The sequence below is a fragment of the Ovis aries genome, chromosome 25 (genome assembly GCF_016772045.2).
Source record: "Ovis aries strain OAR_USU_Benz2616 breed Rambouillet chromosome 25, ARS-UI_Ramb_v3.0, whole genome shotgun sequence".
Taxonomy (NCBI): Eukaryota; Metazoa; Chordata; class Mammalia; order Artiodactyla; family Bovidae; genus Ovis; species Ovis aries.
The window spans coordinates 28,161,258-28,188,757 of record NC_056078.1 but is presented as its reverse complement, the minus strand read 5'-3'; the positions used below and the strand labels follow the sequence as shown (position 1 = coordinate 28,188,757).

The following is a 27,500-nucleotide window of genomic DNA, read 5'->3' as shown; positions in this document are numbered from 1 at the left end:
ATGAGACTGAGTCCTGATTGCTGATTAGAATCACCTGATGAGTATTAAAAACACTGGTTCTCAGCACTGATTTAGATTAGAATCACCTGAGGAATATTAAAACCCTAAAGAACCTCTGGGGGCTGATGCCTGCTGCTGCTGCTGCTAAGTCGATTCAGCCGTGTCCGACTAAGTGCGACCCCATAGACGGCAGCCCACCAGGCTCCCCTGTCCCTGGGACTCTCCAGGTAAGAACACTGGAGTGGATTGCCATTTCCTTCTCCAATACATGAGAGTAAAAAGTGAAAGTGAAGTCGCTCAATTGTGTCCGACTTCGTGACCCCATGGACTGCAGCCCACCAGGCTCCTCCATCCATGGGATTTTCCAGGCAAGAGTACTGGAGTGGGGTGCCATTGCCTTCTCCAGGGGCTGGTGCCTACATCTTGGTATTTTAGAAACACTCCCCAATGATTCTGATGCACTGTGAGGCCTGAGGACCACTGAAGTTAGGGACCGACAAACAAAGGCCTGGGCCATATCAGGCTTAGCGCCTGTTTGGGTAAAGTTCCCGCTGTTCCTGTGCTAGGATAGCCGAGCTGAGTAGTTGCAGCAGGGCCTGTGCGACCAGGGAAGCCTAAACTAGTTACCCTTCAGCCCTTTACAGAAAAAGTTTGCCAACCCCTGATTTAGATTGTTTTCTCCTTTTTCTTCCTTTTGTTAATGTTACTGGTTCCAATACAAGTTGTTGGTTGCAGCTTTTTCTAAAAAGAAAAGTAGAAAAACTGTTTTCTGATCTTCTGTAAAGCCATAAAATGAACTGGCATATTTAGCAAGAGGATTTAACTGCGGATAACATTTATCTCTGTGGTTTAGGATAGTTACTTCGATAAAATGTATTAAGCATCTACAAAATAGAGTATGGTGTAGCTTTATAGCTTTTTCTATTGTCAGTCTGAGGGCGCAGGATGCAAAATAACAGGGCATATGTTACCATATTTTAATTTTGTCTACTGTTGAGTCACTGAACCACTTAAATCCATGTTAATGAATTTATTAACATTTATTAATTGAAAATAGTTTACTTAAGACAACATAAAAACCCCAGAGGAAAATATTATGCAGGAGAAAATCCAAATAGTTTATTTTTAGTACATACTTACAGTGATAAACTTCCAAATCCCCTATAACTATTCTGTATTTGAATGGAAATTTTGGGGTATAATTATTGTTTACATATTTAAGGAGTCAGTGGGTATTTACGTCATAAGTTCAAGCCACTATTTCATTTTTTAAATTCCTAATTTGAAATGATATACCCAACTTCTGATTTTAGTGGTGGTGCTACTGTAGCCTACTCTAGGTGTTTTATTGCAGGAAAGAAATGAGGGAGCATGGGAGTGAGCTGTTTTGGGGGTGCATGGCACAGCTTTCCACATTAGGAGGATGAAGTTCCATCTGGAACAGGCTGGTCAGCAGTGAGGTGACTTTTCCTGACCCAGTGGGCTGGAGTCAGAGTGAGTCGGTTCTGGGGGTTTGTCTAACCCCGAAGTGTCAGGTTCAAAGCAGCATGGTGCTCTAGAGTGTGGACTGATGCTCTCAGAAGGCGAGGGGAGAATTCCAGAGAGACAGGCTGCCTGCAGGAGGACTTGGGTGATGGGCTGTCCTAGTCCTCCCAGTCGATGCTGATCGGCCCGCCTGTCAGCATCTGGCTCTGTGGACCAGTGGCATCCTCTCCTTCTACTGCCTCACGACGCACTCGCCGGTGGCAGCCCTGAGCACAGCGAGAGCGCTCGTCGAGCATCCCGCAGACCAGGACCCGGCAGTGCAGGAACACTTCCTGGAAAGATTACAATGATAAAGAATAAAAACAGTGAAGACAGCTGCCAGGTGGGGGAAGCCAGACACTACCAAATGTTTCATATGTTTTATCTCATTTCATCTAAACAACCACCCTTTGAGACAGATGTGATCCCCATTTTACAGATAAGGAAACTACGAAGGTTAAGGAACTTGTCCAAATCCACACATTTAGTAATGAGGCAAACATACTCAGTCACATGGGTGATTTAAAACCTGACATCCACAACTTATGCCTCCGTGCCTGGACACGTGCAAAGACAACTTTGTGAGGACAACGTCTAATAACACTAACATTTTGATTCATCACATCAAGGTCTGGGCATAACATGGGGTCCCACCCACTTCTGTGTAAAGTAACAAGTTCTTTCTACAAGCTTCTTCCTATAAGTAACTTCCCAATGCATGCTGCCCAGTTGAAGAGGAAGATCAGGGTTAGCCATCATGGTTAGCAGTTATTTCGAAACAATGATGAAGCTGGATAGCACATGAATACACTTAGATGCATTATGGAAAAAACTGTTGGCCTCAAACTTTCCTTTGCTTAAGTGTTTCAGCAATTCTGCTAAAATAAAAAACCTTCCACCTTAACACAGTATATCAATATATGGCCTCTTATAACCTCTATTTACTTATATACATTAAAAAACTGTTTCATATTCAATTTGCATTTAAATTTTTTGTGACAAGAATTTTTTCATATCTCCTTTTTCTATATTTCTTTGTACATTAACTGCTTAATATTGAATCAATTGATGCACTGGTTTAATGCCTCTCTCATAACAGTACTCTATAAGCACATTCAACAAACCATGTTTTTATTTTTGTTTCTGAGAAGCTGTCAGAATTGAAATTTTTGACTGATAATTTTATGGTTATTACACATTGTCAGATTATTAATTAATTGTCAGGTTGTTACACAACTTTCCAGAAAATATATCAACTTATATTGCTACTATACACATCTCCCTAGAGCCTTGAAAGTTGGGATTTATAATTTTTAAAAGTTTCATATGTATATAATAGTCTTATAATTATTTGAATTGGCATGTAAAACAGTGAAATGCTGTTTTCACTGAACATTTCATTATTTGTCTTTTTTGCAAATATTCTCTCCATATAGTTTGCCACGTGACCACTACACAGGCTTTTTCAATCACACCTGCTCACAAGGATTTTGGATTATAATCACATCATATTTTCTTTGAACAAGCCTCGTTAATTTATTGGGAGGGGGCAGATGATTCTGACATTCATGGAGGTGTTAAGATTCTAGACGCCCAGTGTTATAGTATTTTTCATAAAGGTCATACAGGTCCCAATGGTAGGCTTTAGAATGTGAACAAATGGGGACAGTAGGAAGGCTCAGGTTCATGAAGGGAGAGGGCAGGCAGCTTTGTAAGGTATAGGTGTTCAGCTCACCTTGTGGTCTTTGCCCACAAACTTGAAGACGGGGGCCTGAAAGTGCTTTGCGAGGTGATCCCGGGATGTGTACTGCTTTACTGAGTCATCTGAAACACAGCTGGAAGTAGGGCAGGATAGCACGTAAGACTTGATTTCTTAAACAGAGGTGGAAAAACAACCCAGTCCAACGTGTTTGGTCCAAGGAGAGGCAAGCCGGGTGGAGGAGGTTGGGCTGCACTCAAGATTTTTGAGAATGAAGGAAAAATGAAGTCCCTTCCCTGTGAAGGCATCTCAGACACAGCTCTGCTCATTAACGCTCTCTGTCCCATCTCTCATTCACTGTACCCACAAACTGTGCACCAGGACCTCCTGTTAAGTCAATACATTGAAGAATTAGTAACAGCAACAACATTTATTATAAAGATATCTTTCGATATGGGGTATCTTTTTAAGGCTGTAGTTTCATTTTTAATACATTGTAGGAATTCTGCATTCATGTACTTTATTACTGATTTGAGAAGACTTTTCTTTATTTATCAGACACCTAACAGACACTCACACCTGAAGGGGATCCAAAGGTGAGCAAACCCCAATTTGTACAACAAGGAGCTGCATAAAAATGTCAGTTTCTTAGATAATAACTAGACCTATTGGGGGAAAATAATTTAATTCTAAAATGTTTTAGTACCTCTTTTCACAGATTTAATGCCAAATTTTAATTTATAGGCTTTGAGATTTTAATCTCAGGTCTACCACTTGAAGTGAAACTCCTCGGCTCGCCTCAGGGTTAGCTGGGGGGAAAAGAGGGGTTCTTGATTCTCCACTTTGAGCCCAAGGATTAGAATAGATGAACCATTTTTCCTAAAGGCCAGGGCTCATACATATATTGTCTTTTCTGTTCTGAATTCAAAAGGAACTTTTATCTATTTTCCTTTTTGTGGATGTGGATGCTTCATAGTTTCTGTCTACCAGGCCAGGAAAAAAGTGGGATCAGATATAAATACCTATAAAACTGGATACTTACTCCACATATTTACAGAACACTTTCTAGTTTATTGCTAATTGCTGTTTCATGGCAGTCAAAAAATCCAATGAAATTATTTAAAAATATGACACCTTGACTTGTATTACCACTGGTACCTTATTCCCCTAAACTGAAGAGGATCTAGAAATATGTGGTTTCTGTTATTTATTATATTTATGTACGCATTGTCATTTCCCTGAGGTTAAATGAAGCTATGCCATTTCTGATTATGTTCTCAAACACCAATTGCATATCTAATCTGTGTGACACACTCTGCTGGGTGCTGCAGAGGAGTCAGAGATGAACAATATGGTCTGTGATGTCAGGGAACTTAAAAGTCCATTAATGGCCTCAGCATTTTCAATTTATCTTTACCTAAAATACTAGTTTTATGATTTACGATGTTAATTTCTGATGTACAGCAAAGTGACTTAGGTATACATATATATATGTTCTTTTTCATATTCTTTTCCATTACAGGTTATTACAAGATATTGACTATAATTCCCCGTGCTATAGTGTGTGGGTATGCTCAGTCGTGGCTGACTCTTTGCAACCCCATGAACTGTAGCCCACCAGGCTCCTCTGTCCATGAATTTTCCAGGCAAGAATACTAGAGTGGGTTGCCATTTCCTCCTCCAAGGGATCTTCCCAACCCAGGGATCAAACCGGTGTGTCCTGAGTCTGCTGCACTGACAGGTGGATTCTTTACCACAAGTGCCACCTGGGAGGCCCTATGCTATACAGTAGGCCCTTGTTGTTTATGTTATATATAGTAGTGTGTATCTGTTAATCCCAAACTCCTGCTTTATCCCTTCCCCAAATCCCAACTTACCCTTTGGTAACCATTAGTTTGTTTTCTATGTGAGTCTGTTTCTGTTTGGTAAATAAGTTCACTGGTATCATATTTTAGATTTTACATAAAAGTGATATCATGTGGTATTTGTTTTCCTCTGTCTGACTTCCTTCACTTAGTGTGATAATCTCTAGGTCCATCCATGTTGCTGCAAATGGCATTATTTCATTCTTTTCTGTGGCTGAATAGTAAAAGAAATACTATTTTTAAAAGAAAAAGTGTGACAGAAAGAGTTGTTGTAGGGTAGCACATTACAGAATAGAACCCAAGACAAATTCCGGCTCTTGATTGGGTGTTTGCTGTGATTAGACAATTCTAGTTCATCAACTCCAAGTTCATGTGCTAAAAGAAAGTAACAACAAACAGCACAGGATAAGTCCAAATAACTGATCACCCAAAAGTTGTCCAATACTGGATTTTGGAATTCAGTGTTTCTTTTTCTGGAGATAAACTTTCTAATTCTACTTTGCTTAGGCTTACATTAAATTTTTTTGTATTCTCAGAGCATATGCCAACTAAAACTAGAGGGAAGCAAATCAGATGTGTTAAATATCAGGGGAAACCAGCCTGATTTAAATTTTAAGCTGAGGACAATGAATAATCAACCAATTTACAAATATAAGTAAACAGCATTATGTTTATTTCAGGACTCTGAACTAGCCCCAAATTAGTATTATGAAAACAGTCATTCAATAGTTCATTAGACAAATAGTTAATGACCTTTACTGTATGTAGGCAAGGCATTGAGGATGATGAAAGGAAGATTTCTAGTTCTGGTTAGAACAATCAGGGCAGGCTTCATGGAGGGAAAAAAATTCCCAGTGTGTCTCAAAGGACCAGTAAGAATCAGACAGGAAGAAAAAGGAAAGATTTCAGGCAGTGGAAATGGCAGCTGCAGAATCAGGAAAGTGTAAGGAGGAACAGAAGCTGTGAATTGCCCATAGTTCTCTATGGCAGGAGCAGAAATCAGAGAAGGTAGAGGTCAGAGGGTGAGGCAGAGTGAGCCAAACTGAGAGCTGGATTTTATCTTGAGCGAATATCTCAAATGCACCATTACTGTTCTTAGCTAATACTGTACTATCCAGTATTGCACTAGAGATGAAACTATTTGCCTATGTATAGTGGAAACAGGTCCACATAGCTGTGTTTTCGAGTTCTGCTTATGCTTTTGAACAATTTTAATATCTTCCATAGCATTGTTTTTGTGTGTGCTCAAGGCTGGAAAATTAAATAGCACATCTTCTTAGAACTGTATAAAATATAAGCATATAATCCTAACTGAGAGTCTGAATAAAGTTTATAAATAAACTTCACCAGCTTTATTGAGACTGTAGGTTACATGTTTTCCCAGTAAGTGAGTTAAGACTATATGTTTGCAAAAGGAAATGCAAGGGGCAGGAGGAAACTTGTGGCAAGAGAAATATTCACTGCCTTGATTGTAGTGATAGCTTCACCAGTGTGTAGACATCAGAACTTACCAAATCGTACACTTAATCTTTTGGCCACATTGGGCGGCTTAGTTTCCTGACCAGGGATTGAACCCAGCTCCCTGAAGTGGAAGCGTAGAGTCCTAACTACTGGGCCTCAAGGGAATTCCCCAAGCTGTATACTTTGAATAGCATATTTATTGTATACAAACAGCACTGCAATAAACCTATAAAAAATTTAAAAGTAACCAAAACCCACCCCCCACAAAGTAAATCCATCCCCAAGTCCACTTAGCACTAATTATGTGACTGAAAAAAAAAGAAATAAAAATTGATGCTTCTATGTTTCATTTTAAAACTTTGTGGAGATTACTTTAAGACGACAAGAAACCCAAAGGCCTGTTGTCTCCCATGAAACCTGCCTCTAGCCATCCAAAGGAGCTCAGATGCCTTTTCCAGATTCTGAAAACAAGCTAAGGAGGGTACAGGAATCTGAAGCTAGAGGTACTCCTGCTAGTAAACAGCTAAATTTACCAACCAAAGAAGTCAAGAGCCATCAGTATATTTTCAACAGGAATCTGACTATATATATAATTTGTTTTTCTTTTGACTGGATACCCAGGGCTTTGTGGAGATGAGACTTGAGAGCTGGGATGTAGGAGGCTGTGTTTGGAAGCTTTCATCTGTCCAGGTGAAAGATAAAGAGGGCTGGAAATAAGGCAGTTAAGAGTGGAGAAGGGAGTTGGGATATTGCTACTTTTAGAAAGGCTTTGCAGTTGATCCTAATGTGTATCAAAAGTTTAAAATCGCTGTGCAGGAAATCAATAGCAGCATGGAAAGGTCGCCTGCGGTGAGAGATCCAGGGGGTTAAAAGCAAAGGAGAAATTTCAGAGTCTATCAGGGTAATTAGCAAAGGGCATGAACCAGGGCACCTCTGTGGTGCTCTTCACTAAGCCATTTGCCTTTCCTTAAGCGGCAGGTCCTGACCTGCTAGAGATATGTCCCATCTGACACTGAGGATGAGGAACTGATGAGATACAGCTAGGAATTTAGGATGTGAGTGTAATTTTCCTGGGAATGTAAGCAGTAGATGTGGTAACTGTTAGGCTTTTAATGACACATGGACACATGCAAAGTTCTCAATCTAACAACCTCAACAGATATGGAACTCTCCTTTGTATAAAACAAGCAAACAGAAACAAAGTTCACTTGATCTCTCCTCTCCTAAAACCAACCAATTATTTCATCTCTCTCCTTCACGACCAAACTTCTTAAAGCATTTGCTGCTTCCACTTCCTTATCCTCTTGCATTTCTCATTCCCCATCTGCCATCCTTATGCGAAGAGCCTACTCATTGGAAAAGACCCTGATGCTGGGAAAGACTGAGGGCAAGAGAAGGGGGCGACAGAGGATGAGATGGTTGGATGGCATCGTTGACTCAATGGACATGAGTTTGAGCCAACAGGGAAGCCTGGAGTGCTGCAGTTCACGGGGTTGCAAAGAATCAGACACGGCTTAGAGCCTGAACAACAACCATGTGACCCACGCTCTACAGTCTCTCTGACCAGGTTAATCAATCCTATGTATGTATATTAAGTTGCTTCAGTTGTGTCCAACTGTGTGACCCAATGGACCCTGTAGCCCGCCAGGTTCCATGGGATTTCCCAGGCAAGAATACTGGAGTGGGTTGCCATTTCCTTCTCCAGGGGATCTTCCCAGACCAGGGATCCAATCCATGTTCCCTGCATTGGCAGGCAGACTCTTTACCATTGCGCCACCGGGGAAGCCCAGGCATTTACATTAGAATATTATAATTTGGAATTATCATATTCAGTATTTTTACAGTAAATCTGCTTTTCAACCTATGTCCTTTCATCTTGGTTAAGGACATCTAATCAGTTATACAAGTTAGACCCCTTGGAGTTATTCTGGACTCTGCCCTTCTCACCAGTTTTTACCACCAAAATGTACACAAGTGGTTTCTGAACTAATTAAGAGCAGGCAAGAGTGCTGCTTGGTTTTATGAAATGATTGAAGTTGTTGCTATTGTGTCCAGAGATCAAATGTGAAAGTGTTAGTCCCTCAGTCTGTCCAACTCTTTTCAATCATGGACTGTAGGCTACCAGATTCCTCTGTCCATGGAATTCTCCAGGCAAGAACGCTGGAGTGGGTTGCCATTTCCTTCTGCAGGGGATCTTCCTGACCCAGGAATTGAACCCGAGCCTCCTACACTGCAGGCAGATTCTTTACCATCTGAGCCACCAGGGAAGACCCAGCTGAGAACTAAGGCTAATCCATCATTCAAGAAGCCTACTTACCCATCCTGGATGAGGTAGTACTTCATGATCTCGTCGATCTTGGATGTGGGAGTGGCAAAGCAGCTCTCCACCAGGCTTTCTAAGCCATTCACGTGCACCAGGGGCTCAATACCAAAGTAGAGGGAATCTCGCAGCTTGAGAGTAGGCAGAGCTTCCCGGTAAGGCTCTTCGAACTCATGGTCCTTGAAGATCTCCAGAGTGAATGGGAAGATTCCATGACTGCGGCTCATGATTTCTAGCGGGGTGTTGCGAAGGTTGGGAACGTAGCCTTCGGAAATGGTGTACAGGCGTGGAAACTCACAGGTCACAGGAATCAGCAGTTTGCTGGTTCGAATGATGATGTCACCGCTGCTCCCTGGGGTCTGCTTGGGTAGACCTGTCACCAGGTTGCTAGCCACGATCTTGTCGTTCACCACCTGAGCCAGGCCAGAGCCAGGAGAGGAAAGAGTCTCTGTTTATTATTACAGAGCACCCTACCCACTGCCCACCATAACATTCTCCAAATTTCTCTTTACATCAAAACACATGAGAGATTCAGTTGCTAAAACCTGAAATTAAAAAAACAAAATCACTTCTCTTCTTTTTACTAACATGTTTTGACTGTTAAGAGTTTTATATACGACTTCATGGTCAACCCACACATTCCTTTGGAGTATTAGTCATAAAAACCTGAGCTATGCAGAATCAGCAAATTCAAAGCTCTGATAGTTTAGAAAAGAACAGCCTCTGTAGATTATATTTTTCTGGAATCCTAGACTTGGTGATTGTGCAGCAGCATGACCTTGGGCTGAGCTCATCTGCAATGGGCTTCAGCTGTCGCATTTACTCAGATGATTTTCAGTTCTTCATCTCTAGCCTTGTCTGCTCTCCTGTGTACCAAGAACCCCTGGCTCATTGCAGAGCATTTCTATTTGATTATCCACAGATATGACAAAACACAATTTGCCTAAAGTGGGTCCTTCTCAAATATCTCCCCAATGTCTCATCCCAAGTCTGATTAGCTCTCTGACTTTTCTCTATTTGTTTCCATAAATAAATACTTGTTTATTTGATTGCACGGCCTCTACACCAATCTCCTGGGTCTAGGTCCTCTTTTTTCTATTCATTTTGTCCACTTCTGATTTCATCATAACAGTGCCTGCTTCATCCCGTTCCTATGGGAAAAAGCCAAATGTCTCACCCCAGCACACAAAGCAGATCTTTGAAAGCACAGTCTCCCTCCACCCACTTTTCCAGTTTCCTTTCCATTATTCATTCCTTGCCAGTCAGGTTGTGTTGCCCATTCGCTCAGCATAAGCCTCAAGAATTCCCATCTCTGAGACTTGATCACTTGCTTCTCATCTGAAATGCCCTTTCTCCACCTCTCTGCCTGTATAAACCACGCATATGCTTCCACCCCAAATCAAGTCTCACTTGTCTTGACTACTCCCGGGTTTGTCCCTTTCTGGCCTCCTATACCACCTGTCAACTGTATCCCTGACTCACATTTTATGTGTGTTGGTTTTAGGAACCATGTATGTTCCTAAAAGTCAGGAATCTTATTTTGCATATATCTCACATATCGCTCAGCCTCCCCAGCACAGGGCTGTGCACAGATTCCTGGAAGGAAGAACAAATCTTTTACCTCTGTCTGGTTCAATCCTTGGACTCATTTGTTATCTCATGAATTAATCATTGTTTTCTTCAAGTAAAATAATTGGTCAGAGGAGACACAGTAGGCCTCCTGGTACTCGTGCTGACACACTCAGGAAAATGTCTGTGCATATTGGAGAGATGGTATTCAATACTATTTGAGAACTGAAAGAGCAGAATCCTTTTTAACTTGCTGTCTTCCCAGTGTCAGGACCACAGCACAGCACAGATGCTCAATAACACATCTGTTAAATGAACAGCCTATGAATTTTTGAGCACCAGACTTTCATGCGGAAATATGTCATCTATGACACAAGCCACAACGCACACCTTCATCAACCAATCCCAAAAAAACTAGATTTGGTCATTCCCCAAGAGTCCTCCAGAAAGAACCTACATCAACCACTGTGCCACACGTCTTGAGGGAGAAGAGGATGTTGACATGGGTGCCATTGGACACGCCTCGGCAGGAGGTGTTGGTCAGGAAGAGCTCCAGACCGCCAACCAGGTCCCTGGGGATGCTCACTTCGATGGTGTTCGACTTGCAGAATACAGGGACTGCGGGGACAGGGGGCGCTGTTAGAGCCGGGAAAGCGGGGCTGGGAGAAGGGGGAGGAGACCACTAGGAGAAACAGCTTCTCCCTCTTGCACTGTGAGCTTTTTCGTGGTCAAATAATGCTCATCAAATACTGCATTATTTCCCAAATGAAGAAATATTGTTCTGAAGTTTCAATTTAACAAACATTTCAAAGCGTGTCTAGCGTAACTCCATGTATCAAAACACTAAAGATGAACTTTTAGCGGAAACACAATTTATAGGCAATATAGGAAAAGTACTGCTTTGATATGGGCTTAAATTACATAATGTTACTGCTTTGACTTCACCATTAATTACTGCCCCATAAAACAGTGGTAATAAAAACAGCATTAGTGCACTTGGGGAAGAGTTCCAAATCATCCTTGCATGGCTCCGTAAACCATAAACTGTGACTATAAATCCCACTTTAATTTAATATAAAAAGATTGCTTTTCTTAAGCATTCTCGTCTCAAGACTGTACAAATATCCTAACACGAGTACTTCTGAGTACTGTCAGACAAAACACAAGGGCAGTATCAGTGTATGAGGGCACATAATAGCAATGACTTAGTATTAAGAAATCACAGATAGGTGCTTATTAAATATTTGCTGGATTGATAAATTAATATTCTGAACATAAATAACTAGATTTCCAGAAAAACAATGATCTGTTAGAAAAGAGGAACTCCACCTAAATTAAGTATTGAATATTAGTTATACAACTAATAATAGAAATCAGGGTAAATAAAATCAGAAGTAAAAAGCAAAGGAAACCATATGTTCCAGCAATCCATTTCTGAGTATAGATCCCAAAGAAATGAAAACAGGATCTCAAAGAGATATTTGCATACACATATTCATAGCAGCAGGAGAAGGCAATGGCACCCCACTCCAGTACTCTTGCCTGGAAAATCCCATGGATGGAGGAGCCTGGTAGGCTGCAGTCCTTGGGGTCGCGAAGAGTCAGACACGACTGAGTGACTTCACTTTCCCTTTTTACTTTCATGCATTGGAGAAGGAAATGGCAACCCACTCCAGTGTTCTTGCCTGGAGAATCCCAGGGACGGGGGAGCCTGGTGGGCTGCCATCTAATGGGGTCGCACAGAGTCGGACATGACTGAAGCAACTTAGCAGCAGCAGCAGCAGCATTCATAGCAGCATTATTGACAATAGCCAGGAGGAGGAAGCAATCCAAATGTGCATCAATGGATGAATGGATAAATAAAATGTGGTGCACGCACGCAGTGGAATAGCTTTATAAAGGGAAGAAATCCTGTCATACGCTACCTGCATGAAACTTGTGGACAATTTACTAAGTGAAATTAAGTCAATCACAAAATGACAAATTGCAGGAATCCACATATATGACGTACCTAAAATAGTTGGCTTCATGGAAATTGAAAGTAGGATGGTGGTTGCCAGGGGCTGCAGGGAGGAAGGAAGGAGGGGTAGCTGTTTTTAACGGGTACAGAGTTTTAGATGTGCAAGATGAAAAAGTTCTGAAGATTTGCTGCACAAAAATGTGAATATACTTAACACTGCTGCTAAACTATGCACTTAATACTGGTTTAGATGGTAAATTTTATGTTACATTTTTTAACTGCAATTTTTGAATGATTCCAGAGTGAACACACACTGCTGAAAGAGCTGGTATTGTAAAAGATGAGAATCTTGACACACTTGGGTGAGGAAGACAGGGAGATTCGGGGCAGAAGAGGTCAGAGCAGAGGCTAAGCATGTACTACCTTGGCAAGTGTGGTTATCCTCAGACAGCACCAAGCCCCGGGGACATTCACACTGATAGCCTCTCTCAGTTGTAAGGCAAGAATGGCTGCAGCCACCATTGTTATTGTGGCATCCTTCAATGTCTGCAATAAAAACCGAAAGAAAAAGGAAGGATCTTGTAGCCCTCTTCCCCAAGAATTCTGGTTCTTGGACTTACGGTTTGCATCAGGCATTATACTTGACTTACCATAGTATCACTGGGGCCCAGCTCAGTCACTGAGGCATGCAAGAATGTCCACAAAGAAGTTTTGATTAAATGTCAGAGCTACAAAGAGCCATCTTACAACAAACACAGCTCTCACCATTTAAGCTGCTCATTTTGTAGAACCCCTTCAGCCTGGATTTGTCTGTTTTTCTCATGATTAAAGTATAATTTGGGGAGGAAGACCAGAAAGTCATTTCTTAATTGCTGTAAAACTTGTCCACCCAATTTTGAAATGTTTATTACTGATGTAAAAGGAACTCACGGAATATAAACTCAAGCAGAGCAGCTAAATGGATCAGAGTTACTCAGAGTTATTGCCAATGGTTGGATCACCAGCCCCTCTCCTCGAATCTCTAGGAATAACAGCATTGGAGATATTTTTCTTGGGTTGACAGCACATTATAAAAATGAGACCTGGACAGCACACTGAGAGATTCCAGTCTACTGAGCTCTTTCATTCTTCTCTTATGAGGTAGCTTTAAGTTTTCTTTTTAAAAGGTTTGTATTTTCAAAAAGCATACTCAATCAAATGGGCAAAAAAGGAAAAATATTCAGTTGAAAAATGAAGAAACTACCACATAATGTCATAGTTAGCAGAGGAAAAATAATGACCTTTGTGGGTTCTGGATGCTATCTTCTAGATCATGGATCATCAAACTCTGGCTGCTATATGCTGTTGTATATAAAGTTTTATTAGCACACTCAGTCATGCTCATTTATTTCCCTCTTATCTATGGGGTGCCTTCTCACTACAAGGGTAGAGTTGAGTAGTTTCAACAAATTCCATATTAAATATCCACTGTTTGGGCTATGCAGAAAAAGTTTGCTGCTCCCTGTTTTAGGGGTAAGGTAATATTTTTAGGACTTCCCTGGTGGCTCAGACGGTAAAGCGTCTGTCTACAATGAGGGAGACCCGGGTTCAGTCCCTGGGTTGGGAAGATCCCCTGGAGAAGGAAATGGCAATCCACTCCAGTACTATTGCCTGGAAAATCCCATGGACAGAGGAGCCTGGTAGGCTACAGTCCATAGGACTGCAAAGAGACAGACATGACTGAGCGATTTCAAAGGGAAACCTATTTAAAACGGAATGCCTTCAGGAATCCTCTGGTGGTCTAATGGTTAGGACTCTGAGATCTCAATCCCAACAGTCCAGGTTTGATCCCTGGTCAGAACTAAGATCCTTCATGGCATGGTCAAAAAAAAAAAAAGTGGGAGAGAATGCTTTCAATTCATTTAAGATGTTCAAGGAAAGATATTAGCCAGTTTCCAGTTATAGGTATAAGTCTCAGTTCAATAATGATAAAAATATTAATTCTTTGGAACATCAGTTAATTCAGTTGGAATGAATCAATTTTTGTGAAATAAGGAGAGAGAATAAATTTGCAACAAATTAATCTTCACAAAATTTAAGAGAAATTAGGTTATGACCTGTTTATAAATCTGTAGGTAAAAAAGATAAAAGTATTCTTACAGGTTTTTTAAATAGCTGCAAATGATATATAATGATATAGGAGAAAGCATAAAATATGCTATAAAATGTTAAAATCAACATTAATAGGAAATTTTTTTCTTAAAAGTGATGTTCCTTAAGTCATTTAATTTTCCTGGGTGTCAGTTTCAATAAATGTAAAATGAAAGTGTTGGATTAAATGTTTATTAAGAATATTTCCAGATCTAAGACTGCAATACCCAAAATAAGCTGAAATTCTTACTTGGATTGAAGAATTTTAAGTCTCTTACAAGGATATATATACCAAAATGTTTAGAATGGATATATCTAGCAAATGGGATTTCTGGGTTCATATCTCTCTTTTACTTCTCTGTATTTTCCTCTATGAACATAACTCTCTCATAATAAAACAAACAATAAAAATTACTTAAAAATTAAAAAGAGCCTTTTATTTTAAAAAAGAAAATATGCTAATCTAACAGACTAGCTAAACAAACAAATATGTTTGGACTATCAATAAAATGTAAGGATTTCCAGAAAAACAAAAAACCAAAAAAATCTCCAGAAAGGGCTTCAAATAGGAACCTTAATCCTAAAGTATAATTCATATTCAAACTTTATCTTCTGCTAAAATACTTTTCAGTTATGATTATTAGGTTTTAAAATGATATGAGGATTAACTGTAATACTTCCAATAAAATACTCATAGATAATTACAAATGTTCCTCATGGAACATTTCATTAATAAACAAATACGCAAAGATGGTTGTATAAAATAAGATTTAAGGAGGATTCAGGATATTACCCTTATCCAATAAAACTTAAAGTACATTTAGCCTTTTTATGAGAGACAGCAGTTTGATATCCTGGTTAAGGACCCTGAGTTAATAATGCAAACTTTGTGGCATGAAATAAATTGTGACCACTAGCCATAATTTTTCCTTTTAGGGTAGCAGTTTATTATTTTGAATATAGATAGAATAAAGTGAACTCACAAGCAGTGTTATAATGTATTTGCCACATATTCAGTTACCCTCTGGGACATATATGTCCTCTGTAAATAATGATAAGCAGCAGCAGCAGCATTTATTTCTTCATATAATCTGCAGAGTTTTTTTCTTTTTTTGGTCTCTCAACTCTCACTGTCATGAGATTCAGATTTATTAAAGTAGAAATTACAAAATTTCAGCCCAGATAATCTGCAAGGGCAAATGTGCCTGAGAGAAGGGATATATCAAAGCTTCATGTCATAACAGTAGACAATTTCCATTTCAGTTATTCAACATACATTTCAAATTATTTTTTATTACTTAATTATACAAAATATATACAGAATTTTTGGACTTCCCTGGTGACTCTGTTGGTAAAGAATCTGCCTGAAATGCAGGAAACCACTGCAATGCAGGAGACCCAGGTTCCATCCCTGGGTTGGGAAAATCCCCTGGAGAAGGAAATAGCAACCCGCCCCAGCACTCCTGCCTGGGAAATCCCATGGACAGAGGAACCTGGCAGGCTACAGTCCATGTCCAGCTCTACAGTCCGAGAGTCGTACATGACGTAGTGACTAAAACTGCCGCCATACAGCATTTCTACTATCAAATCAGGTAAGTTTACTTATCTCCAAACGTGTTAATCTCTAATAAATGCAATGCATATGAGTAAAATAAATGACTTCATAAAACCCAGTTTCCCAAACTTCCAAGATGGTAAGACTCAGGTAGGAAACTTGGTAAAAATACAAACTGTAAGGCCCCGCCCACCTCACTGAACCAGAGTCTTCAGGAGAGAGACCTGGGAAGGGCCAGCTTTAAAAGCATGCAGGTGATTCTCAGCAAGGAAGTCTGAAAAACTGCTATAAACCATTTGTTCTGCCACCTGCCTCCCTTATCTTGCTACTTCAGACGTGCTCCCTGGGTCTGCAGCATGGTCAGCACCTAAGTTATTTAAAAATGCAGGATCTTCACCTGACCCCAGACCTACTGAATCAGAACCTGCATTTTAACAAGATGCCAGGTGATTCGTGGGTGTATTAAAGTTTGAGAAACATGGAATACCCAATTTTTATATCCCAAACTAAAAATGCAGCTCTCTGCCTCTTGCAACATGCAACAGCTCCCTTCTGCCAAAGCTTGGAGATAAAATCAACACTGCATTCTGTCTGCAACACAAGCATTCTGCGGTGATACTCAGTGATGATGGTTTGTGGTTTCTTTACACAGCCAAATTGTTACTCTCTTCTAACCCTGCACAGTTTCATAAATGTCCAAAAAATAAGCCAGTGGCTTAGTGGGGACTCTTGATGTGAATCCCTTCTTGCCCATCTCACCTTCACATGTCTTGCCATCACTTCTTAGCACACGGCCAACCCCACACTCACAGCGATAGGAATTTTTGAGGTTTACACATATCTCACTGCAGCCACCATTGTTTTGCTCACATTCATTTTCATCTGTAGAAGAGAAAGCACACCATTTACACAGTGCTGAGCCATGCAGTCTTTTCCCAAGCCCCTTAGCAGAATCACTACATCTTTTCAGATCCTGTTCATAGACTTTCCACAAACGATCTCCAATATAATCACTTCTATAATATTAACCTGGTCTCCTCAACCAAGTCATTTGTCCCTCTGCCCTCTGCTGGCATGGAAGGCAGCTGGTTGTTTGCCAGTTCCCTCCTCAGGGCAAAACTGCTGGGGAAATGAAAATCCCTTTGTTATCTGGTTTCACTTATTTGCTTGTATTATCGAGTCTCATTTTCTCCAATTCCTGAAACTTATAAATCAAACTGTGTTTTAAATGCATTAAATAAATTTACATTGCAAAAGGATAGGTCTGATGAACTTTTTTGTGAAGCAGTCTTCCTTAATATATATATATATTTTATTCAAGTATAGTTGACATACAATGTTTCAGGCGCACAAGGTGATTTAGTCATACATCTACACATATATTAGTTTTGAGATTATTTTCCATTAGAGGTTATTACAAGATATAGAGTATGGTTCTCTGTGCTATACAGTAAAACTTTGTTGATTGTTGCATATCTGTTTTTTTTAAAAAATAAAAATCTAGCATTCCATTCATACTAAATCAAACAAGTGGAATCAAAATGTTATGAGCTGTTTAGCTATGCAAAATTCATGTTTTCTAAAATATATGTATTGGGCATACTATTAGTGAGGCAGTCTTCTATTGGGTTGGCCAAAAAATTTGTTCAGTTTAAGTAAAAAAAGACACATTTCTCGTTTTCATGAAGAACTCTATTGACTCTGTTTACCAATTGAACTAACTTTTTGACCAACCCAACATTATCAACAACTGCCTTTAAAATCTGTTTTAACTATCGGAAGGGCCTTCCCTGGTGGTCCACTGGTTAAGACTTTGCAGGCAGTGAGGGTTCAATCTCTGGCCGGGGAACTAAGATCTCACGTGCCTCGTGGCCATAAAAACAAAATATAAAACAGAAACAATGTTGTAACAGGGCTTCCCTGGTGACTTAGATGGTAAAGAATCTGCCTGCAATACAGGAGACCTGGGGTCAATCCCTGGGTTGGGAAGAGCCCCTGGAGAGGGCAATGGCAACCCACTCCAATATTCTTCCCTGGAGAATTCTATGGACGGAGGAGCCCGGCAAACTGCAGTTCATGGGGTTGCAAAGAGTCAGACACAACTGAGCAACCAACACAATGTAACAAATTCAGTAAAGACTTCAAAATACTAAAATACCACCTTAAAAAAATAAACATTGGAATATTCCCTTATTGTACTTAAGTAATGATTGTTATCCTTTTTAAGAATCTGATAAAGGATAATGATTTTTGTTATAAAAAATGTACAGTTGGAAACAAATGTCAATCCACTTCCTTCTACAAACAAAAAATGGGGGGTTTGAAGAGCTAAATTTGTCATGGGTTGGATATAAGATATAAACTAGGGACTGGGATTTAAATACCCACTAAATGACAGAAGGCACGGCCGCGGGTCCCTGAGAGAAGATGAGCTGGAACTGAAACCCTGCTCAACCCCGGGACCTTGGAAAAGGCCTCCCCGTAGTGAAAGGGGGAGAAGAAGGGCTCTGCTCTGAGGCCAGGGTAAGCAGTAAGGAGCTCTCTGCCTGAGGTTCTGAGAGAGAAAAAGCCTTCATAAAAGCCAAGTCTGGCTCTGCCATGGTTGAAGTATGAAGTCACAATTCCCACATCTTGTGGGGATCTTGAAACTGAGAAACTGATGTAAACTTTGACCTGGATTGGTTGAACTTTGGTGACGAAAGAATCTGGAACACTGCTGCGTAGTAAAAACAAAACAAAACAAAAACCAGCTTCTTCAAACCAGGTGATTAAGAGTGGAGTTCCACAGAAAAGACAATCACAATAGAAGACGGTTTAGCATAAAACACTACACAGGCGGAGATGATCCGCTATGGGAAAGCTGATAAGGTAACAACTGGTAATCTCTGAACTATAGAGAACAGAACAACCCAAGAAAATGTGTAACACAAGGATTTTAAAAATTACTAAACAGATACGAGGACAGTAACCAAATAAAAGAATGTGTAGGAAGACAAAGCAGAATTGAAACCAAATACACAGAACCTGTAGAAATGAAAAATACAGTTGATAAGATCAGGCCCTACTGCCTGGACAGTGGATGAACAGGGGTGCTGGCAGCCTTCCTGGATACGGCCACACTGGTGCTTGGGTCCAGTCTCTCCCCAAAGCCTGGACTGCTTACCTTGAGACTGATTCTTTTTACCAGAGAGAGAAATACACTTCTATTTATTTAAGCCATTGTTATTTGGGAGTTAATTGTCCGTTACAGCCTAACTTAGATACTCAATGCCCCAGCAATTCCAATTTTATAGGTATAAAATGAAAAAAGTGTGGAGAAAATCTCACAGAAGAGTTAAGGTTCTTAAAACTATGTTAATTTTAAGAACACACAAAACAGTGCTATATAGTTAGTTATATATGTTATATTGTGATTGCTATTTATTACATAAATAATAAAAGCATAAAAACAGGGACCAGAAGGACATACACTAACTTCAAAATACTAATTCCCCTGGAGGGTGAGAGAAGTAAAAGAGATGGCATGAGATAGCTTTATCTGTGTCTGTAAAATTTTATTAAAAAAAAAAAAAAAGAAGAAAAATTTAGCTATAAGTCTGGGTACTTGAGGGTCTGTTATATTATTTTTCTTTACTCTTCTCTCTCTCTCCCCGAAATACATAATTTATAATAAATAAATATAATAATAAATAATAAATATAATAATAAATAATTAAAATGGTTATATATATTTTTAAAAACTAAAGTAACATTGACACAACGTTTTGCCTCTAATTTCAGGGAATTCATGATCTCCCTGAAACCAGCAGACAGACCCCAGGTAGAAACTGGCAGCTTTTCCCTGTGTCCTGATAGGCAGAAACATCCAAGGTAAGTTGCTAAGCAAGAGAGATGTATGGTGTGAATAACAGGTGGCCTTTGATTTAAACAACAGCAATAAGTAAATGTGTATATTTTTATTTTTATATCTGCCTGAAGAAATCCTGGAAGCATACATAAGTAAGTAATGTAGGAGTTTACTTGGGGTGGAGTTGGAGGAGGGGGAAATAAGACAAATGGAGGACACAGAGCTAGAAGTTTCACTGTATGCCTGTCACGACGCTTTAACCTCTGAGACACCAGGGAAGCCCATTTAAATACATTACCTATTCAAAATTTATATTAAAATAAAGGCAGAGAAATGAATGAAAAACCCCTGCCTTAAAAGGAAGCCAAATAGTTTCCAACAGATGTGTGTGTGTGTGTATGTGTGTGTGTGTGTGTGCATGTGCCTGGGCAGTGTGAGAGGTTGGGGGGACTGGAGGAACCATCACCCCCCACACCCCAAATCTGTTTGCAATAAATCACATAGTCAAAATCGACCATGCAAGAGCCATAACAACTGTTATGGGAGGGCCTAACCCTGCTCCATGAACAGTTAGTGGGGGTGGGGGGAAGCTGAGAAACAAAAGCTTTTCTAAAATAAGAACGCTTTGATAGCCCTTTCATCCTGATCCCTATCCCACCCTGATCTTATTACTACTCTTCAGAGGAGGCAGGTGTGGGGCAGTGCTTCCCTTTGTCCCTAGACTTGTTTTAAATCTCTTTGAGTCTGAATACAAAAAGCTTCATAACATTAAACAGAAAAGAGATGACCTTCAGTCCTGGGTTTTTCAATTCTATTTTCTCCCAGTTGTGGACAATAAAACATATATACAATTAGACAACTCTGCATTTCCAATGAATAACCTGACTCCCCTTTCTTGCCACTCGGACAAACCAAAATTATGTCACTGAAGCTATAGGAGTATACCTGTAGGTAATTCTAAACCAAAGCTATCCAATAGAAATACAAAGCAAGCCACACATATAAAATTTCCTATTAGTCACATTAAAAATTTTGTTAAAAGGCATTGGTAAAATTAATTTTAATAACATATTTCATTTACTCTAGTATTTCCAAAATGTTTCATTTTAATACATACTCAGTATTAAAATCATTGAGATATGTTCTTTTAACTAGTCTTCAAAATCCAGTGTGTATTTTACACTTACAGCATGTCTCAATTTGGATGATAAATTTTCATCAGAAATATGTGATTTGTACTTTAGATTCATGAAGTTTACAGTTCACTCAAGTTGTTCCACATATTTTTAGTTTTCCAATGACAATCAAGCATTAGCTTTTAAATTAAAATTATGTAAAATTACAGTTCAGTTTTCCAGTCACAGAAGCCACATTTCAAGAGCTTCATAGTTACATATGGCTAGTGGCTACTAGCTGCCATTCCCTGGTGGCTCAGACGGTAAAGCGTCTGTCTACAATGCAGGAGACCCAGGTTCGATCCCTGGGTTGGCAAGATCCCCTGGAGAAGGAAATGGCAATCCACTCCAGGACTATTGCCTGGAAAATCCCATCGACAGAGGAGCCTGGATAGGCTACAGTCCATGGGGTCACAAAGAGTCAGACACAACTGAGCAACTTCACTATTAGTGGCTACTAGATTGGACAACATAATCCTAGACTGCCCCAGTACATGATATGAATTTGACTTGTGGCTTTAGTTATGGACTAAAAAGGCAAACCCCATTCTGAGTGTTCAGAGACACAAAGTGGAAAAATGGTGGTGCTATGAGTCAAGAAGAGTTTTTGATTTGATTTGTCCTTTTGCTCCTAATAGCCTGTTTCTACTGCAAGAGGAGTTTCTTACCAAAGCATGTCTGTCTGTCGGGGCCTAGCACGGTTCCTGGAGCACATGCGCACTCAGTGGTACCCAGGCAGCTGCCATGGCAGTCGTCATCACAGATGTCATAAAAATCTATGGAAGGATAAAGATGACCCTTCATGAGGGGCGAGGGTCAGAGGACACTCTCATCCATGAGAAAGCCTCACGAGTTCAATCATGGGGTATGAATTCCTAATTAACATCAAGAGAATTCTCACTGTTCTGGGTTTATATAACCCACTGGCAAGAGGTACTGTCCAGGGGCATGGGCATGTTCTGTCATTGAGATCCATGAGTCCTAACTTCAGATCCACACACCCCTGGGTGACCCTGGTGTTTTCTGCAAAACCTCACCAAACACGAGCTGTAGATTAAATAGCATTATGTTCTACTCTTCTATGCAGTCTATTTTTAAAATGTATACAGACTTTGATGGGATTAATAACATGAAAATTCATTTGAAAGTATTACTGATCTCAAGTAGCTTCTTCCCAGTATACATCATTTCTAAAGAATATCAATGGATAGTAAGCACAATGCTACCATATGGATGTCTGAAATATATCTAAAAAAGGGGTCTCCCCTGCTCAGAAAGGTTGGAAATCCACACTAAATTACATAAAAGACAAAACTGGTCAAAGTCATAGCTCCCTTCCCTTTCTATTCTTAGGAACTTTTCAGAAATCTTAAGAGCAGACCCCAGAAATCATGAGCTAGAGATAACTGCACTCCTAAATCAATGTTCTTCAGGCGCTGAGATACTACTACAACAGAATTTCCTATGGTGCTATTCTCTTTGATGCCATTCCTGTGACCTTTGAGGGGAAGGAAAAGAGTCCAGAGAAGTACTCACGGCCACAGTAGGCATGAAAGCAGACGCTGGGCTTGGTCAGACGGTACACATAGTAGCCTCCAGGGCAAGACTTGACCTCCACAGTGGTGTTCCATAGGCAGCAGTTGCTGTTGAAGCTCGCACAGGCCTGGCGTTGCACAATGCCATCACCTTCCAGAGGGTGGCTGCCATTGAGCCAGACAGGTGCATGGGTTCCACAGTGGTTTTCTGGTATGCAGAAGGTGGGCATAGCATCCCCCGCCATGCCTGTGAAGCGGTACCACTCCCCGTCCACACTGTTGTCACATAGAGGGGAACCTCGAGACTCGTCGAATTGGTGCTCAGTGTTCCTCCACGGCTCGTTCAGACTGATGTAAGCAGAGCAAGGGTCTAGGGCTGGGAATGAAAAGGACACCTCAGAGGCACCTTGATGGTTTGGATCACAGTGGCAATAGCCTGAGTTTACTTTCTTGATCTTAGATTTCAAGAAAGAAATAATCTAAAGTCCCTAAAAGCAGTTGTTTAAGATTCAAGTTGATGTAAACATATTTCATAAATGCCTTTTACATTTGAAAAATTATTTCAAATCTACTTAAGGCTCTGGGTTTGCATTGGACTAAACCTTTTATCCACAGTATTCCTCTGATAGGATTGTTGTTTAGACCAAAGGAAGTTATAATCTTACTGAACACTGCACTGGTCAGACTGGATTTTGAGTACTGTGTTCATACCTAGAGGCTATACTTTATGAAAGTAATGGACAAACCTGATGTTCAGAGGATGGTGACCAGATTTAGAAGGGAGCCTAACAATTATTTACTGGGAAAGAAGCTGAGAACTATCATTTGGAGAGAAAAAAACCCTGTATATTATGTATTACTTTCCAAAAAATCTGGAAAAGGCTTGTGAAAGAGGAATTAGGTATTCAGTTACAATGACAAAACAAATTGCTATGGGGAAGTGCATTTCAGTTCAGCTATCCAGTAATGGTGGTTTGATCGCTAAGTCATGTCTGACTCTTGTGACCCCGTGGACTGTAGACTGCAAGGCTCCTCTGTCCATGGGATTCTCCAGGCAAGAATACATGGAGTAGATTTCCATGCCCTTCTCCAGGGGATCTTCCCAACCCAGGGATTGAACAGGCTTTTCTTATGTTTTCTGCGTTGGCAGGTGGGTTCTTTACCATGAGTGCCACCTGGGCAGCCCAGTAATGGAGAAGCTGTATCACAGTGTGGTAAGATCTTCATCTTTGAAAATTCTGAAAAAGACTGGATGGTCCAACTAGATGGTCATTTATAAGCAAGCTTATGGGTGGAATTTTGTACTAGTAGGTAGTTTGGCTTGATAATAAATATGTAAACTTTTTCTGCTGAGAAGTAAAAGGCCTCTGGCACATGCTTTGAAATATACAGTATAGTGGCAAGAGTAGTCTCCATGTGAATGTTGGTACATGTTCCACCAGCTTATTGAAAATATCATGAACTTTGTGTCTTCACAATTAGCCGTGGCATCACTGTCTAGAATACAGCAACATTTCAAGCATGCATTTTTAAGGCATAAATAACATAGACAAGTATCTTATCAAAACCATTTTAATGACTGAAGACACCAATATCTCCAGTTTTCTCACTGCTTCTCTCAATTTCAGAAAAATGCTGAATTAACATAGGCAAATTTTGCTTATAAAGAATCTTACAATAAAATCAAGAAATTCTAGAAAGGAGACCTAGCCGGAGGATACTATCCTTCTTAATGCATGTGAGGCTGATTTAATTGACATTGTAGGCCGGGAATTCATAGCAAGGCCAGTAAACTTTGTGGACAAGAAATTCAGCTTTAAAAAATACTGCACAATAATTAAATGTGATGGGCCTTGTTGATAAGTTGTCAAGAAAATATTTTGAATTTTCCCAGTCTACATTTCCAATTCAAGTTTACTCTCAAAACTTCAGTCACAGGTAGAGGAGGGTGTAGCCTAGTGCCCCGCTAAGAATACAACAGGGATAAGAAATGAGTAGAACACTGCATATTCTAAAAAAAAACTTTTGCAGAGTTACACATGGAAGGCACAAGCCTCCTTAAAATGTCCCTGAGGTACCCCAACTGTGTCCTAGGCAATGGTTTGATGCCCCTTGAGGGGAAGAAAGGTCCACATATGGACTCTCTACCCTCTGAAAAGGGAAACGTTCCCTCATCTGCTCTCCCAGCTGTGATTCTCTTATGAAGAAAGGTTTCCAGGGCAAATTCACAGGTGATTATATATTCATAGAAATATTTGGTTCATCTCCTTGGCTCTAATTTTACAAGAAATGGTTAGGCACTCAACTGGTAATGGCTTTTACAGAAATTCCTAAGTGTCCCTCAATAACTATTTCATGATTTATAAAGTTTTTCCTTAAATATAACTATCATTTCTTGTGCCATTCTCTAAAAGTTAATTTCTTCTCTTGTAGGGATATATGGCACACATAGAAATTTACTATCTTCTGTAAAATAAACATATATTAAAAGTTACTCATGCAATATTTTCTAACATTAAAGAAACCCATTCCACTCACCCCCCTTTTAGGGGAGTACTTCAATCCTTAAATAATCTGGCCGCTGGTGTCAATTCCTGTTTTCAGACTCTCAGTGTGGAGGCCAGAATTCGGTATTGTATGCTGCGTCCTGAATTGCTGATATATGTACACACATCCATATATACACTCCTCAAATGAAAACAGCCGGGTGGATTCCTCTCGAAGTTCAAGCCAGGGGGCCTGGCTGGGAGAGAGCCGGTCAGCCTTTACCAGGATTCTCGCCCATCAGCCCCCTGGCCAGCTGCCCCTCCCGTATCCCCCGAGCCGGGAAGCGGCGCGGATGTCCGTGCGACCCGGAGCCAGCACCTCTCAGCGGCCCAAAGCAGAGAGCAAATGTCAGCATCGCCGCCCTTTCATCCCCGGGGACCAGGAGTCCCTGACGGTCCCGGTCCGCACCCCCGGCCCCACCCCTGGGGTGGTCGAGGTCGCCCGATTCTGCGCCCTCTCTCTCTCTTAGGCCGGAAACCCACCCTCTCTTCTATCCCTCTCCCCCTTCACTCCCTTCCCTCCCACCTCCCCTCTTCCCTGGCTCTTCTGTTCCTTTTTACTCACTTCCCCTCTCCTCTCAGGCAACCTCACCCCACCTCAAAAAGTCCCCAGCCCCTAAAGTTTTCCCTTTTTATGGCTTGGAGTCAAACGTCCTAGAAGTGCTGGGGGGAAAAATTAATAAAATAAAAAAGATCTAAGAAGGGATCCAGAGAGATGATATGGGAGGGAAGTGGGAGGGGGGGTTCAGGATTGGGAACTCATGTACACCCGTGGCGGATTCATGTCAATGTATGGCAAAACCAATACAGTACTGTAAAGTAAAATTTAAAAAAAAAAAAAGGGAGAACGCGTCTGATGGCAGGGTACAGGAGGTAATGGACAGTTAAGCCAGGGAAGAGAGTGGGGAGAAAGCAGAGAGGAAGTTGAGGAAAGGACGACTTTGGCTCAAGCGACTCTTGGTTACTTACTGGCAGCAGATACAGGGTGATTAAACTTGGCCCAAACCTATCTTTAGGACTATTTTTTAGACCAGTTTTAGATGTAGAGAATAGCTGAGAAGACTGTGTAAAGAGTTCACATCTTCTGGCACCCAGCTTCCCCTCATGATCTTTGCCACAATTAAGAAAGCCCTGTTGATACCTTAACTCAAGTCCACAATTTCGATTTCTTTAGTTTTTGCCTATACCTTTCTCGGTCCCAGGATCCGATCCTGGATACCACATGACATTTAATTTTCCATGTCTCCTTACTGTCTCAAGCCTAATTTTAACGTTTATTCTTAAAGGTACAAGAGCAAGGCCTTAGTTACTCCAAAGAAATAGGGGCAGTTAAACACTGAGCTTCCCCAAAATGCCAAGGAGTATGGTTCTCTTCATCTCAGCCTCTTGTCACTCTGTCTTCTAGTTAGAACTTAAATTCTAATGGGAAAAGGAGAGAGAAAATTGTTACTAACTGTAATGAAAACTTTGCTTTGTTGGCCTGTTTTACAACAAAGCTGAGTGGGGAGAGAGTTTAAGATTCACTGAGTCAGTGCAAAAGTCATATTTTAAGATGTCAAACCTAAGAAGTCTGATTTATCCAGATCTGTGCCTTTGTGGGCACAGTCAGTCCCTTGTGTTTGTTAAAGGAAAAACTCTATCCTCCACTCTGAAAATCTTTTTTTTTTTTTTGCTCTTAAAGTTAGGACTATAAAAGTGCCTAGAAAATAAAGCGGTTAGAATTCCTTTTACACATACTCCAAGAAATATTTAGCTCGTGGAAAGTTGTTTGGATTTGGCAGATCCATGGAAATTTTGGATGCCAGGTGAGAGGCTAAATGGAACATGAAATGAAATTCTCTGAAAACATATCTCCATAGGTTATCAATGACTTTTCTTATACTATTCTAGAAACAGTATTTAAGATAGCGGAATCTTGCTCTTAATAACCTGTACATAACAGCAAATTCCTCCAAAAACAGAAAATATTGTGCCAAGTACTTGACACAAGACTTACCCCTTGGTGACACTAGTGTTACTATGATGAAGAGGCAGGCGAAAAGCAGGAACTGAGGCATCCTTCTGAACCAGCCACCAGAGACAGACTGGAAAATCCTCTTGATTTCAGTTTCCCTTTGTCTACTTCTTTTTCAAGCCCTTTAAAAAAGGCCTTTGGCTCTTATGAAAAAGTCTTTTTACTACTGGTTGGGGCTTTATCAGAGGAAGAGGATGAGTGGGATAAGGTGTCCATTGCTCTGGCCTTGACCCCAGATAGAGGCACTGTTTTACATTGTCAAGTTATTTTATTGATATTTTTCTTTAGGGGAAAAAAAAA

The 27,500-nt window shown here is 40.4% G+C and overlaps 1 protein-coding gene across 2 annotated transcripts; it reads right to left on the bottom strand.

The window, feature by feature from the left end:
- Positions 1–1,015: 1,015 nt before the first annotated feature.
- OIT3 (oncoprotein induced transcript 3) lies at positions 1,016–27,272 on the bottom strand. Of its 2 annotated transcripts, XM_004021457.5 has the most exons (9): positions 27,183–27,272; positions 22,642–23,016; positions 21,774–21,881; positions 16,843–16,965; positions 12,822–12,944; positions 10,896–11,056; positions 8,867–9,282; positions 3,260–3,359; positions 1,016–1,817 (listed from the first exon to the last, which is right to left on the bottom strand). In XM_004021457.5, the coding sequence occupies exons 1-9, from the start codon at positions 27,241–27,243 to the stop codon at positions 1,644–1,646; spliced, it is 1,641 nt and encodes a 546-aa protein (XP_004021506.3). In that variant the 5' UTR covers positions 27,244–27,272; the 3' UTR covers positions 1,016–1,643. The 2 variants fall into 2 exon arrangements, with proteins under 2 accessions (XP_004021506.3, XP_042096919.1); XM_042240985.1 differs by lacking the exon at positions 21,774–21,881.
- Between the last annotated feature and the right edge of the window lie 228 nt (positions 27,273–27,500).